This window comes from Musa acuminata, chromosome BXJ3-9, assembly GCF_036884655.1.
Source record: "Musa acuminata AAA Group cultivar baxijiao chromosome BXJ3-9, Cavendish_Baxijiao_AAA, whole genome shotgun sequence".
NCBI lineage: Eukaryota > Viridiplantae > Streptophyta > Magnoliopsida > Zingiberales > Musaceae > Musa > Musa acuminata.
In genome coordinates, this window is record NC_088357.1 from 10,756,967 (window position 1) to 10,773,351 (window position 16,385).

A 16,385-nucleotide genomic window follows, 5' to 3' on the forward strand; every position below is an offset into this window, starting at 1 on the left:
ATATATATATATATATACATTCCATAGCAGAGGAAATTGATATGATCATTAGATGCAATCTGTAAAGGGAATAGCATAAGAGAATGAGAGTGAAGGAGAGGAAAACAAAGGCTTCGGAGAGAGAAGTGCATGATACAAGACTGGATCTGCATTGCTAATACGTTGAAAGCCTGATAAGTTCTGTTTGTCATACACTAGTTTGACTCAAAGGCAATTGGATTTAGAAAGCAACACGATGGAAAGTAGAAGTTCGTAGAGACGGCAGATTAATTCGGCGGTGGCAAATGTTCATAAACATCAAAAGAAAACAAGCCGCTAACACACCGAAAAGGGTGAGCTTGCAGTCGATGCTTAAGCTCTACAAGGCAAAAATACTAATTCAAGATTGAGTACTCTTGGTTTGCTCGTGCCCGTCTCATCATCTATCTTGACGGCAGCACGAATTGGGTAAACGTTTTGAGGCATCGGTGGCTCCGTCATTCGGCTTTTTCCTTGTCGGCGCGAACAATAATAATCATCAGCATAATGATAAAAATCCAACCGTCTTCCGTTGATGTTTGAGATCAAGCAGCGGCTGCGATGACACGAGTTGCTCACCCACTCGTCACCAGGAAGGACTTCTGCGGCTGAGACGGTCGCAGCTCCTGTGCGTGCGACGAGCGACCAGACATCGCAAACCCCGCTTCTCATGGATGCCCAGCAGTGGGTCCCACAGTTTCCATAGAAATGTTTGGTTACGCACACCAGGCGACATGTTCGCAGGAGGGCAGATGATCCGGGAGAGGCGACTGCAGGAACTACCGGATTCCTCGCCACCGACCGAATGCCCGCTCCTTCGTGGGCTCTCCTCTGCTTGAGATTGGTTTACCTCCCATCATCTTTTGGTCCTCCCATAGCGTAACAGCTACTTGTCCTTGAAAAAAAGGAACTATTTATTTTTTTCTTCTTTTTGCTGGCTTTTCCTGCCGGCGACGGCAGCGTCGTCTCTCGTTGCCGCCGCCACAAGCCTTCTTCACTCCAGGGCCTCCACAGGAACCTAGGGTTAGACTTCGCCCGTTCCTAACTTTGGATCGGTCCCATGGCGATGCTCCGTCGGAGAAAGGCCTCTCCTCCGGCCGATGACCACGCTTCCACCTCCGCTGTCGGCAGCTCTATTAAGGAGGAAGTTGGGGAGAAGAAGCAGGCCAAGGCGTCGAAGAAGGGCGGGAAGGGGCGATGGTCCTGCCTCGACAACTGTTGCTGGCTCATCGGGATTATCTGCTCCGTTTGGTGGCTGCTACTGTTCTCCTACAAAGCAATGCCGGCATCTCTCCCACAGTACGTGACGGAGGTCATCACGGGCCCGCTGCCGGATCAGCCGGGGGTGAAGCTCCAGAAGGAGGGACTCAGGGCGAAGCACCCGGTGGTGTTCGTGCCTGGAATAGTCACCGGAGGGCTCGAGCTCTGGGAGGGTCACCAATGCGCCGACGGGCTCTTCCGTAAGCGCCTATGGGGTGGAACCTTTGGAGAGGTCTACAAGAGGTAAGAAAGGCCACCTTTTTATGCATCTGTGTATCTCTGCGTGTACGTTGCCTTCCTTCTTAGGATTCTGTCGAAAATTTGGAGTTCTGAAGTTTCAGGACGGCTTTGCTAAGCTGAAAGGAATAAGTACATGCAAAAATTGGAAATTATCATACCTGCTAACGGTAGGTATCGTAGTTGCTTGCTTTTCATGCACAAATTAGGGATTTTTGGGAAGATTACATCTATGGAAGTGAGGAATTATGTTCAAATGGAGAAGTGCGAGCCACTACACGAGGCTCGCTCTATTGAGGTGTTTAGGGAGGGTGAACAGAAGTTAGGAATTTTGCTTAATTAAAAACTTTGCTAAAACAGGACAAATCCAATGCATGAGGCTCCCACAAATACAAGGTTTGGGAAGAATTAAGTAGCTGTTCTAGTACTTTAGGCTAAAAAATTGTTGACCCTTATTCAGTCAATCTCTCATCTCGATTCACAGGGAAAACAATCCCATAGTACTACTTTAGATCGATTGCAGATATGATTATTCATTGCCCATAAGATGCTCGAGGCGTTCCACTTTCTTTCTTTCTACCTGAAGAACCTACAGTTGATGCAATATGCATATTACGACTATGTTCACTTTCATTTTACTGATTGTTCTTGTTCTACATAAGAAAAGGAAGTAACATTTTCCTTCTTCGGTGGTATTCCTGCTGAATTCATCATAGTAGATTTTTATCAAGAGTAGATTATATTTTAGTGGATTTTTTCTTGTTGCTTGTTCCTCAGATCAGATATAGCATATCGAGTGCTCTAGAAGAGAATAGAACTAATTGCTTATCTCTGATGGTGTTCTTTATCCTTGAGTAACTATTATTTGGTGATTTGAAGTTTTGAACTATCATTTAGTTAACTGTATTTTCTTTTAGTATTTGCTTACTGGATTTTTTTCTTGCTGCTTCTTTCTCAGGCCCTTATGCTGGGTTGAACATATGTCGCTGGATAATGAAACTGGATTGGACCCTCCAGGAATAAGAGTTAGGTCGGTTTCTGGGCTTGTCGCAGCAGATTATTTTGCTCCTGGATACTTTGTATGGGCAGTTTTGATTGCAAATTTGGCTCGCATAGGTTATGAAGAAAAGACAATGTACATGGCTGCATATGATTGGCGAATGTCATTTCAGAACACAGAGGTTCTTAGAACTCCCCAAGAAACTATTATATTTATCACTTTATCAAATGTCTGCTTTGTAGATCTCCCGCGGATTATTTATTTTCTCATATCTCTTGTATCTTACCAACTGCAGTCTTCTTTATCCTGCCATTTATGGAGTCATGGACTATGATGTTTTGTCTTTTACAACTTGAATCATGCAGGTACGTGATCAAACACTGAGCAGAATAAAAAGTAATATAGAACTCATGGTCTCTACAAATGGTGGAAGGAAGGTGGTGGTTATTCCACACTCCATGGGAGTCTTGTACTTTTTGCATTTTATGAAGTGGGTTGAGCCACCTGCTCCAATGGGGGGAGGTGGTGGTCCAAACTGGTGTGCAGAGCATATAAAAGCGGTTATGAATATCGGAGGACCATTTCTAGGTGTCCCAAAAGCAGTTTCAAGTCTATTTTCTGCTGAAGCAAAAGATGTTGCTGTTGCGAGGTAATTGTCTTATGAACTTCTTTGATATTAACTATACAAGATAATTTTCATTAGTTTGTTTCCTGCTTGTGTTGGACTGACCAATGAGATTTCTTGTTCCAGCAATGGATGTCAGTATCGTCTAACCTAATGTTTTGTACATAACTGCTGACATGTACTAATTATAGTAGTCTGGTTATGTGCTAATTTGTGAAGCTATTTCGCATGTTTTCATGGGAAAATCATTATACATTTGATAGTATTGTTTTTTTAATTGAATTTGACTTTTTATAATTTTTTGACAGCAAACTTTTGTTTATTGCATTTGGTCTTTAAACCTGTGTAATACTTATTTCACAGGCTACAATACCAAAGTAAGATGGTGTATAGAGAAAGAAATAGATCACTGATTCAAGATTGAAATTAGAACTGTTAGAAAATCCTCTATCAAAATATAAGAAGTACAGAGATTTATGATTTTCAAACCTTAAAACTAGTTTAAGAGTATTTTGTGTATAAAATACTAATTGTTTGTATTGCTCAACCGTAGAAATATATAATCATTCGCTGGTTGCACTGGTCATCCTTGTGTCTGCCGATTCTGTTCTGCCATTCTGGGTCATATATTTATGAAAAATGCCATGATGGCTTATAATTTCTCAAGGGCATAACCTGTAGCATCCATCTCTCAGATTCCAATCATTGTCCCAACCAACATCGTGATGAAAATTACTGCCTTATCTCCTACTATAGCTCTGATTGAAAGGACAACTAATAGTGACAGGAAGAAGATATAAAAATTTCAGTCATATATAACATAGAATGCAATGGGAGAATGCTCGTAAGACCATCATCTCGGGCTAAATTACTGGAAAAACTACTACTTGTAACTTGAATGGGAAGTCAACCTATTTTGCATAACTGGCTGTATCTGGTCAGGGACAAATTAAATATGTTGATCTGGAGTCATAAAATTATTAAATTGCTTCAGCAAATTTCAAGAAGAATAGAAGCAAAGTCATGATTCAGGAACAATTTGCAACATTTTATTCTTGTGTGTAATGCAATATTATTTTGTCTTTTACTGAAGGACTTGCATGTTGAATTATTGGGCATCTATTACTAAAAGTGTGCATTGCAAATAAAATGTGATACCACTTGACATATCTTTCTGTAGTTTTTCACCACCTTTCTCTAATTCTTATATCATAGCAGCATCTTTAGCTTTCATGCAACCTGCTGATGCAATGTCTTCTGTTTATTTGCTATTCATGCTGATTAATTGAATAAAAGCATTGTTTAGCTTTTATGCCACCTGCTAAGCAAGATCACATGCCTTACTTCTTATATCATAACAGCATCTTATAGCTTTCGTGCAACCTGCTAGTGTAATGTCTTACTTCTGTTTATTTGTTAGTCATGCATGATAATTGAATAATATGTGAATCTTACTTATGGCCTTATTTGTTTAAATCTTAGTTGATTCTGGACCACTATAGTGTCTAGAAAAAGTATGTTTCTATACTTACTGTGACAAGAGAATAATAGATAAAATGTTGGATGTTGTACCTTTAGTCAGTTTTTGAAGTAACATATAACATAACTTTTACCATTCCTTTATTGTAGGGCCATAGCACCTGGTGTGTTGGATTCTGATTTTCTGGGGCTTCAGACCTTACGGCACGTTATGCGTCTGACTCGCACATGGGATTCAATTATGTCAATGATTCCAAAAGGTGGTGATACCATTTGGGGTGGTTTAGATTGGTCGCCAGAAGAAAGCTATGAGTGTAGCCCTAAGAAGCAGAAGAATAATGATTCTCATGCTTCCAGTAATGATGATGGGGAGATGGTTGAATGTCAATCACAGAGTGTCAACTATGGAAGAATTATTTCTTTTGGGAAAGATATTGCAGAGACACCTTCAGCCAAGATCGAGCAGAATGATTTCCGGGTAATTTTACAGTGTAACTTCTTGATTAATATTTTCCAAATAGGCATGCATTAGTGTTTTGGAATTGTAAACTTATTTAGTTTATTGGTTCTTGTTAATGTATACTTGTTATTTAGTTTATTGGTTCTTGTTTATTGGAATTTGTACATTTCTTCTGGCAGATGTATATCTTGTTCATTGCAGGTTATTGTGAAGTTCAACATACACTGAGATATTCTGGTTAATCCAAACATGGAAAAGTTGTCTAGTTAAATTATTCAGGGTTGACATAACAAATCTCTACTTGAAATATCTTATAATTGAACAGTGGTACTAACAATGTTCTGGTTATTACCTGGTTTTGACAATTTGATATCAAGGATAGCTGCAATTAATCCTTTGATTTTGCTTGTCTCGATTAATTTCCATTTCATACTAAGGGCATTGCCCTGAAGCTTATGACACTAAATGGTAGGATGTTATCCCTTCAGGTGGCATTTGATAGACTGCAACTTTGAATGCCTACAAAATGTAGTCGCAGGTGAATACATATGCTTGCAAATAGCAGTCGTAGAAAAATAAATAAGCCTACAAGTAGCATTTCACTTGAAATAATTTGGATGCCTACATATATGGCAGCTACTTGTAACTGCAAATATAGTGCAATTGTTTCGATGCCTGCAAGTAAAGTGATATGGATCTCTTTTATTTATATGATGAGGTCACCTCCTTTAGTAGGGCCTCTTTAAGGTGGCAGCTCAAATTGAAAGGTGAAAGAAAGGAAGGATGGAGGAGGGGAAGAAGACAATTAAGGGAACTACAGAGTAAGACCCCCAGCAATGGTGGTGGTTCGAAATGAAAGGCTGGAGGTTGGGACAGAGGAGGGCAAAGGAGAAAAAAAGAAGAGAAGAGAGGGAGGAGACCAAAGGGAGAGGAGAGAATTTACTTTCCAAATGGTGACTAGGTTTGATCTGTGGCAGCAGGAGGAAGCCCAAAGTGGAAAGAGGGGCAGGGGATGGTGGAGAGGACGGGAACATTATCTGAGAGAGGAGCGGAAAATTTCATCCCCTCTCCTATTGCAGCCTAGCCTACATATCCATATGCATGTTAGCATCATGTATCTAGATTTACAAGAATCCCAATAGTAAACTGCTGCAAATGAACGACTTTCTACAAGTACATTCGCAGGCTATCAAGTTACAGGAAACTAAATTGTCCCTTAGCTCATTTAACTTGTTAGTGGTTGAGTCTTGTTAGTGTCATTTTTCTGTAACTGACACAAAAGGCCTGTACACTGAAGACAGTTACTTCTTCTGATATTAAATAATTCCATAGCAATGTGATAAAATGCACTGAAACAATAAAGTATAGATGCTAGATTTTAGTATTAAGAGGGTCACTGATCATGTGTATGTAATTTTGGAATATGGATATAAGGATCAATCTCATGATGCACTGAAATTAATTTTTAGTTTCACTTTTGCTTTACTCAATGGGTTCTAACTTGGTTTAGGCAGGACTGGCATTTATATTTCTTCCAGAGTAATATATAGGTGTTCATCAGCTTTTATTTATGCAAACTATTCTGCTCCAATTTTCTTTAATCTTCATCTATAGCTCTTTAAGTTATTGGGTCTCTTAATGAAGGTCATTTTGTTTATCTTTTTGAAGTGTGCATGGCAAGTAATAGGTTAGAACCTTTTACAGTGTGTTACTTGAGGAAAAACATTGAGTACTTAATAGACAAACAAACGATGTTCAAAATAATCTTATTGAAACATGTTACTTTAAAATAAAATCATTGTTGGCTTTAAACTTATCTTCTCTCCTATGAGAAATTGAACTTTGTTGATTTTTCATCGATTTATTTAAGTGAAATGTTGCAATACAAAATTCTTTAAATTCTTCCTGTAAAATCATTTTTTGGGCAATTTTCTATGCGGTCATTGCCTCATTGGATTGGTAGGCAATCAATGTGGAAATTGAGCTAAACTGCAGCTCAGAATCCTAAGCTGATCATAGGCAACACTAATAACTTTATTTCTGCAACAATAATAAGCTGTGAGGTCTCAACCATTTAAGTCAGCTACATGGATATTTTCCCCATTGAGCTATATGTAGGGTAATATTCTTAACTAAATAAAAAACAAAATGTTTTCTTTCTATTGTGTTTAGTAAATTCTTCTTATATTTTTCTCTATTTCTTCAACCACTAACATTAATTGATTCACCAAATTTAGCCATAATCATATGTTTTCTTTGAACATATTGATTTCATCTTAAACAATTTTCTCTTATTTTAACCGTTAATGAGGCTTCACTTGGTTGTAGAGTTTCTTTTATGGTAATGTTGAATGTCAAGCTTAACATTCTCATCTTAACTATGCTGACTTATCGTACAATTTTTGATGGCCCAACACTGGAATACATAAAAGTAAAAGAAGACTGGCCTTTACTTTGATGCTGGGCTCAACCTTGTTGTCATCAGCATTGACATAACTTTGGTCCAGTGCAAGGAACCAAGCTAGTCCTTTGCTTGGCCTGTCCTAATTGGAGCTGGCCATGCTATCATTTGTATCAGAATGAGGTTCTTTATGCTCCTGAACTTGGTATAATGTTTCTTTGGTGATTTCCCACGATCATCACTGTTGACATCTGTTGCAGGCTTTCATTTGCCCATAGTCCTATACAAGGGTTTGAATGACAACTACCATAATTCAACTTCAGTGGTTCTCCTACACTGCATGCTTGTAGAACAAGAACCTTACTGTGAGTATTGCAAGCTTCTTAATAGCCACTATTGGCTAGGCAGAGCATTTAAGGTTGGCTAACTAACACCGAAGATCAATCAAGCATCAATATCGTTTTCGCAATTGTGGATTATTGTAGATACATGACATTGTTGATCACAAGAGACTACTCTGCCATACCAATATGGTTCTCAAGTATGCTTAGGGATTACCAATAGCTCGTATTGGTTAATCAAATTTCGAGTCTCCAAAACATCCCCACTTCTTATAGTGGTAAGGCTGCATACTTCGACCCTCTTCATAGCCTCTATTGGTGGGAATCTCATCATTGGGCCATTCTTTCTGTCCAATAACCTTGCTGGCTGATACAAGCCTGGGCAGTGTCGACCAGGTTTATTGAGCTGATTAGGTTGATTTTTCTTTCAACAATTACTCCTTCAAAGCCTCCATGATGACAACATCACTTCTACAATAGCTTTAGTGAGGGTCTAGAACACAACTATCTACAACTCCTTAAAAAAGAAAATTATGTGGATGAATCATGAGACACAATTCAACAATCAATATGCAAATGTTAACAGCCTAATTTAAGAACATCACATGGCAAGTTGGTTCACAACCCTACAGTCACACTGAGGGATTCATTTAATCCAGTGGATGGGGGCATCATAAGTCACCATATAATCTCCTATTGATTTTCCAGTAGAGTATAGAAGAATCCATCTAAATCTGGACATATGATAAACCATAAGCTATTGCAGATTGAATTCTGGATTTAACTGCTAAAGCTTCACGTTGGAGAGAAGTCCTTCCTTGAATGTATTGTTGGCTAGCTAGCATACAATTTTCATCTACTCCACGAATCATATATCCAAAAGCACACCCTGCAATAAATAGGAACCATCAGTATTGATCTGTCTCCACCCAGAAGGTGGTTTATGCCATTGAATCTTAAGAGTATTACTCATCCTATTTCCTGCAGGAATGAAAGATCTAGCATAGTAGCTAGTGAAGGCAAATAGCTTGGGACTAAATTGATGTCACAATAGGTGTAGATCCTGTAAAAAGAGCAGAATTGTGAGCTTTGCAAATGAACCAAAACTGGTTTGCAATAACAATTTGAGTTAACATTCCCAAGCCCAAATTAGATCCTTCTTTTAGCCAATCTCCCAAGTTCCAGGAATCTTTAATTTGGAAAGAAATAGGTAGTTGATTAGTCCAGCAGTCAATGGTTTTCAAAGAGAGAAGACATTAAAAAAATAGGTGGTTAATGGATTCTGGAGTGGAGTTACAAGGTGGACAATTTAGCTGGGGTCGAATATTCATCATGTGTAATCTATCAGTGGTGGGAAAACATTTGTGTAGTTTTCAACAAAATATTTGTATCATAGGAGCAATGGGAAGCTTCCATAAAATCTGTCAGCCATACCAGTTGGTGTCAGGGGCACAATTGCTTGGTTTTAGGAATCTATAAGCACTCTTTGCTGTGGCCTTACCTTCTGAATTTGCCTTCCAAATCCATTAGTCATCGTAAGGAAGATGAATAATTTCTAAAGATGCAATGAGTGTAACCAGTTCTGGGGCAAATATATCCGATAGCAACTGGAGATTCCAGCTACCTGATCAGATAAGAGAGACAGATTTGTTCATGTGTAAAGAAGAAACATTAATGAATGTAGGCTTGAGATATAAAGGTAAATCAACGAGCCATGGATTATTATAAGCATCAGTTTGAAAACCATTACCAATTTGTTTAAAAAAACCTGGATGAAAAGCAATTAACTCTTGAATAAATAAACGCCAATTCCAGCTAGTATTTTTTAAATTTGGAGGAAACCATAGATTAATTGACCCATATTTTGTTGTAACTAAATCACACCAAAGACTGTTATCATGATTAAGTAGTCTAGAAATACGAGAAGCTTGTAGAGACTAGAGAGTATTTAAAAGTAGATAAGCCTTGAAAGGCCAAACCACCATGATTTTTTGAATCAATAACTGTAGTCGAGTTAATAAGATGGAGACCTTTAGAGTCAGAAGTATTCTGCCAAAGAAAATTCTTATATAAGACTCTAATTTGTGTATAATTGAATCAAGAATCCAATTAACGCTGAGAATATGTATCGGAATTGAGTTTAGAACAGATTTGTTTGAGACCATATGGCCAGCTTGGGAAAGAGAGGTGTTTTTCCAAGATTCCAGCTTGGATCTGAATTTATTGAAAACATCATCATAATTATGAATGGAAGATATCCTAGGAGTAATGTAGGCACCAGGATATTTACAAGGGAATTGGCCCTCCTTAAACCCTAAATCAGCACAAATAGATAATCTAATTTGTCTATTAGTTGATTTAGGAAAGAATATTTCAGATTTTGAGAAGTTTTCTCTGTTTAGTGATTAGCTCATATGTTTGAAATATAGATTTAATAGTGGTGGAAGATTTCTTATTGGCCCTGAAACAAAGCAGAATATGACTCATTTTACAATTGGGACCAAATTTAAAAGGGGTGGGTTTATTAGAGTAGAAAGCTTCAGAAAAGAGCTGAGAAAGTAGCTGTGCCACTAAGATGCATAAATAAGGAGATAAGAGGTCTCCTTTCTGAAGCCCACAATTACCTTTAAATGTATTAGAAATATTGCCACTTATAAGGTAGGCAAAAATAGGAGAGGAAATACAGGCTTGAATCCACTGTATGAATTTTGAAGGAAAATTCATAGAAGTAAGAATGCGGATGATCGCAGTCCAAGACAATTTGTTAAAAACTTTTTCAAGGTCTATTTTAATAAGAACTAAAGGATTTTTACCCTTAGAAGAATACATTGAATGAGTAGCTTCTTGAGCTATGCTAATATTATCATGGATACCACGTTTTGGGATAAAAGCCAATTGATTTGGACCGATAAATTTGTAAAGATAAGGCTTGATTCTGTTGGATAGGACTTTAGCTAGAATCCTAAATTTACATTAGATAGTGCAATTGGTCTATAATGGTTAACAGTAGTGGGATTCTTAGTTTTTGGAATAAATGTTAGAAAAGTTTTAGTCCAAGTTAAAGGAATATGAGCATATTCATGAAACCAATTAAATACATGATGCAGAGAGGGAGCTATAGTTTCCCAATAAGTTCTATAGAATTCACAGGTGAAAGAAGCCATCGGGTCATGGGCTTTTACTAAGATGGATTTCTTCTAAGGTTATAGGTGTAATTAAAGAGGAGCTTTTATCAGCAATTAGACTTAGAAGGGAAGGAATATGAGGATTAATATGAGAATGTTGAGTATTCCAAAGTTCAGAATAGTGTTGGCAAAAAAATATTCATGATACTAGTTGTATCATCAATAAGCTCTTGGTTAAATGTTAAAATTATTTTAATAAAATTTTGATGTCTACGACGAGCCAAAAGATTATGAAAATATTTGACATTTCTATCTCCTTCATTAATCCAAGCACATTTGGCTTTGGCCAACTATTTGAGATTAATTTGTTTTATAAGAGCCATCTGATGATTATAAAATGAATTCAGATGCTTATCAGAGTCAGTAGGCAAGACATGATCAAATTAGGATTCTACATTGTTAATATTAATCCTTATTAAGCTCAAGCCTACCTAAAGAATGCTTATTCTAGTGAGATAGAGTACCCCATATTCTACATAAATTGTTATGGAAATTATTGCACAGGTGTTTTCTATCCATATTATGATTCCGAAAGGTATGAACTAAATCTTTAGTCTCAGAGTATTTTGTCCAAAAGTTTTGGAAATGAAATAAATGAGCATTAAGATAATTAGTATTTTTGATAAGAAATTGAATAGGAGCATGATCAGATGAGCTTTTAGGAAGCTGATATACAGTAGATTGGTCATAAAGCTGCAACCAATTGAAAATACAAAAGACATGGTCTAGTCTATCAAAAATACGAGCAGTTGCTTTACGATTATTGCACCAAGTATATTTATGACCATAAAAACCTATATCATTTAAATCACAATGTTTAACAAAATCCCTAAAAGTTCTAACAGAAGGGTTAGCATTAAAAGGTCGACCACCAATTTTATCATAACTATTTAGAATGCAATTAAAATCACCAAAGAATACACCATGGAGATTTAGTAAATTTCAAATCTTAAAGAGTGTTCCAAAGATTGTTACAAGAGATCATAAGTACTTGCATAAATCCCAGTTAGAAACCATGGTTTACCATTATAGAATTGTAAAATAGCATTAATCAATCAAGTATTAATAGATATCACCTGGACATTTGTAAGAGTGGTGCACCAAGCAAGTAAAATTCCTCCTGAAGCTCCAGAAGCAGGCTCTGCAACACCCTTCCGATCTTTACCAAAACCTTTAATAAGCTTTTGTGATTGTTCTTCCGAGGCATGAGTTTCCTGCAAAAGGATTAGGGAGGTCTATATTTCCTATGAGCATACATGAGAAAATCCTTTATGGGTTTACTACGTATGCCTCTCCAATTCCAAGAGATAATACACATATATAATTAAGAAGTGTGGGGAGGGGAACTGTCTGGAGGACAAGTAATAGCATTTAAAAGTGCATCTTCTGAAATAGAGATTGAAGTTTTGAGTTTTTTCTTATCCTTAGTAACGCCACTAATTGCTTTCAGGCTACTTTGTGTATGTGTCTTGATTGAGTTTGATTTGGCAACCGAAAGTTCTCTGTGATGCTGATCAAGGAAATCTTTTAAGAGATCTGAGCCCTCAGTCCTTGGAGTCAAGGGTTGTTTAACCTTCCACAGTTATGGACAACTTGATTGGAGCAATTCAAGGTACTGAAATGATTTCTTGAGTTAAACAGTGTCTTGTGTAAAATCAAAACAAATTTCTTGTTGAATTTACCAACTAATTTAAGTGGCATCTTACTCTTACCTCAGCATGTGAATGAAGAAGAAAGAGAACTCTTAATATTATTGAAATAGGACCCTGGAAGTATATGATGCATCCCCTATCAAGCATGGATCAGATCAACCTGAAACTCTGTTGGACCCATACCAGCATTAACCAGCATGGCCAGATATATGTAGAGGTCCCGAATGGATACTTTGGTTGGCAAGTGGTCTGAGCAACACCATGTCATTTGTGATGGGACTTGATGTTTATCTTTGATTCTGGACTGAATATAGACACATTCAATTCATGGCCCAGGCTTGACCTTGTGATTATCAGAGCTTACATTATTTGGGTCGACACCCAGGGGCACGGACCAAACCTTTGCTTGGCTGGACAACCCTCCTGCTAAACCACCATACAAATAAACCTTCACACTATCCACTGTTGGTGTCAGTCATTCGAAATTTTATTATAGGAATGTACAATAAGTAGTTAGAAAACATATATGAGATTTAGGTACATTAAAATTCTTGTATCCATACCGGATGTGTTGGATATGATACTTGTATGATATGTCAATCATGATTCAAGCCTTCATTGAAGTACTGTACTTTTTAGGCAACTATTTAAAAAAAGGATAAGATATTCTGTTGATACTTCATGGATATTTCTTCATGGAAGTTCTTCTGCAATGAGTTTTCAATATCTTCTATTTATTTTTGGAGAACTATTTTGCTAAGTTTGTCTTATAAAGGGTGATCCAATGCACCAGGCTTCTGCCATGGCAAAACTAGAAGTTTATTCTGTATATTATGTATAAAATATCCTTTATTATGTCTAAACCATACCTCAAGTACCTTGTCGAAACTAGAAGATAATGCCTTGTCGATGATACTGGTTGGTCTTGCAGTGGCCCAAGTCTTGCTTCTCAGTTTCGTCATCCCTGGCTCACAGTTAAGGCAGGAAACATTAGGAAAGTAGCATCTAAAGTAGAACTTTGCATACCTTTGTTTCTGTTGCTTATAGGACATTTACGGGTTTTTGCTCTATCGCTTGCCATTCTGGTTGATATGGTGTGGTTCTTGTCTGTTATTATTAACAATTTTAAATTTCACTTGGTTTGGGCTTTAGTGCAAGTTGACCAACTCTCATTTCAAGTTCAGTTCAGTTCGAGCTGGACTATGAAAATTTTAATAAAGAATAGCACGGACTCTCGTTCTTTTACCATCAATCATGCGAAAGGTCACCGACTTCTCTTTTGATCAGTTGGTTTTGCTCATCATCTTATGCTTCAACAACTTCAGGATCATTTTTGCAACTGGGCACTCAGACTTTAGGAAAGTGGTTCTGTCATATGCAGCATGGTAATCTTAGGTTGCTGGTAATATTTTTCTTTTGCACAACTGTTTCATGGCTTGCATTCATAGATACTGCAAGGTTCATCATTGCTTGTGATTAGGCTAATTGGATTAGTACAGTTACGAATATGTCAAAAATCATTTTACTTTTCTTTAATTTTCTGTCAAGCTATTTTTCCTTAAATTCTGCTATTTTTCTGAAAGTGCAGGATGCAGTTAAGGGAAACAATGTTGCTCATTCGAATGTTTCATGTAGAGAAATTTGGACTGAGTATCACGAATTGGGATGGGCAGGAATCAAAGCAGTTGCTGATTACAAAGTATATACAGCTAGTTCCCTCATTGATCTTCTCAATTTTGTTGCTCCAAAGATGATGCAACGTGGAAGTGCACATTTTTCACATGGAATTGCTGATGATCTAGATGACCCAAAGTACATGCACCACAAATATTGGTCAAATCCCTTGGAGACAAAGTAAGGCTCTTTCCATTTTAGATTAATCCACTTGTACATTTATGAAAAAGTGAAGTCAGTTTGTTATCTGCTTCATGCCAAATTGCACCAGGAAGAGTATGCCTATGGCACATTATACTGAGCCTTAGGCTAGCTAATAAATACATGTCACTGGCTTGGATGAGCCATGTCTCTGGAACAAAACCTTTTCATCATAAAAAAAAGTGTCATTTTTCAAGATAAATAAAGATTTCCTTAAAAATATCGACTAGGTATCCTAAAAGTACTCGATAAAAATCCAGCAACTAAAATATATTATTGACATGGTCTATTTAATTGAGAGTGGGTGCAGATACTTTTCTATTTGAAAATTCTGAAAAGGAATATTTAGCATAATGTATTCTGGCTTATGGCTGCTTCAGATATAGTTACCCTTGTATAATGTACTCTTCTTGTGATATCTCCAGTTTTGTCATTTTTGTTGGATCTCGGGTAATTTTTAGAAGAATTGAAGATGCACATGAGAATGATGCTACATGTAATATTTCTCACCAAGAAAGCCTTTGGAATTCCTGTAGTGTGACAATCTTTATGCTGGTACTTATTACCATGAGAAATTTTAGATGTGTTGTGTACTATGAATATTGAGTATTTTCAAAAGAAATTAAGTTTGAACATGAAATAAAGATACAATCAATTAATAAAGAAATTTTATATGTATTTTCAAAAGAATACATCAATCTTTGCCATTTCTATACAATCTTTATTTACTATTAAGGAGTAATATTTATGCTTTTCGTGATTACTATGCCTATGCTCCTAATATTTTTGTGCTTATACAAATTACCATGCCTCATCTTTTCCTACTCAGGTTACCAAATGCGCCTGATATGGAGATATATTCTCTGTACGGAGTGGGAATACCTACAGAGAGAGCATATGTTTACAAATTATCACCTTCTGCTGAGTGCTACATTCCGTTTCAGATTGATAGCTCTGCCAATGGCGGGCATGAAGGAAGCAACTTGCAGGGTGGTATTTACTTGGCTAATGGTGATGAGACTGTTCCGGTGTTGAGTGCAGGTTATATGTGCGCCAAAGGATGGCGTGGGAAAACAAGGTTCAATCCTTCTGGTATTAAGACATACATCAGGGAGTACGATCATGCTCCTCCAGCTAATATCTTGGAAGGCCGTGGAACACAGAGTGGTGCCCATGTCGATATAATGGGCAACTTTGCTTTAATAGAGGACATCATCAGAGTAGCAGCAGGAGCCTCTGGAGAGGAGTTGGGTGGTGACCAAGTCTATTCTGATATATTAAAATGGTCAGAGAAGATCAACCTACATCTATAAATGCAGTTGATAATCCCCATAATGTTCTTGTTTTGCATGGTGAACCGTCTATGTTTGCTTGGAATCAAACACTCTGGGGATGATTTGAGGATGGCAGGAAGACATAATAATTTGACCAGAAAAAGGAAGGCAAAGACATTCAAAAGCATGTGATGTATGGGTAAAATTCGAAACTTGTGCTATTTACTGCAGAATTGTGAATTTAAATGCTGGTGCTGCCTTTAGTTGTTGATCGAAGAGGCTTCCCTGATGTGGAAATCTAGCATTTTGTGGAACAACACAATTGGGGAATATGATTACTTGTGTTGCATGTATCAAGTTTTTTTCTCATTTATTGTATTATATATTTGAGGACAGATTGAATAATTTCATGAAATTGCAAACAGCTTTTGGTTATGTTAATGCGTAATGATCACAGTTTAGCATAGATCATTTAAGTTTAACTGTTTATTTGCTAATGACAAGGATAAACTCAATCTTTGCCTACATGTCAAAGTTGAGCACAGCGTTGTTGACGACGGGACGATATGGCTATGAGG

General features: G+C 37.2%; 1 protein-coding gene across 1 annotated transcript; it reads left to right on the plus strand.

Annotated features, from left to right (window-relative positions):
* The first annotated feature begins 476 nt into the window (after positions 1–476).
* Positions 477–16,242, plus strand: LOC135649589 (phospholipid:diacylglycerol acyltransferase 1-like). The gene is made up of 6 exons (XM_065168102.1): positions 477–1,521; positions 2,474–2,696; positions 2,881–3,164; positions 4,770–5,097; positions 14,247–14,512; positions 15,363–16,242. The coding sequence occupies exons 1-6, from the start codon at positions 1,079–1,081 to the stop codon at positions 15,844–15,846; spliced, it is 2,028 nt and encodes a 675-aa protein (XP_065024174.1). The 5' UTR covers positions 477–1,078; the 3' UTR covers positions 15,847–16,242.
* The last annotated feature ends 143 nt before the right edge of the window (positions 16,243–16,385 follow it).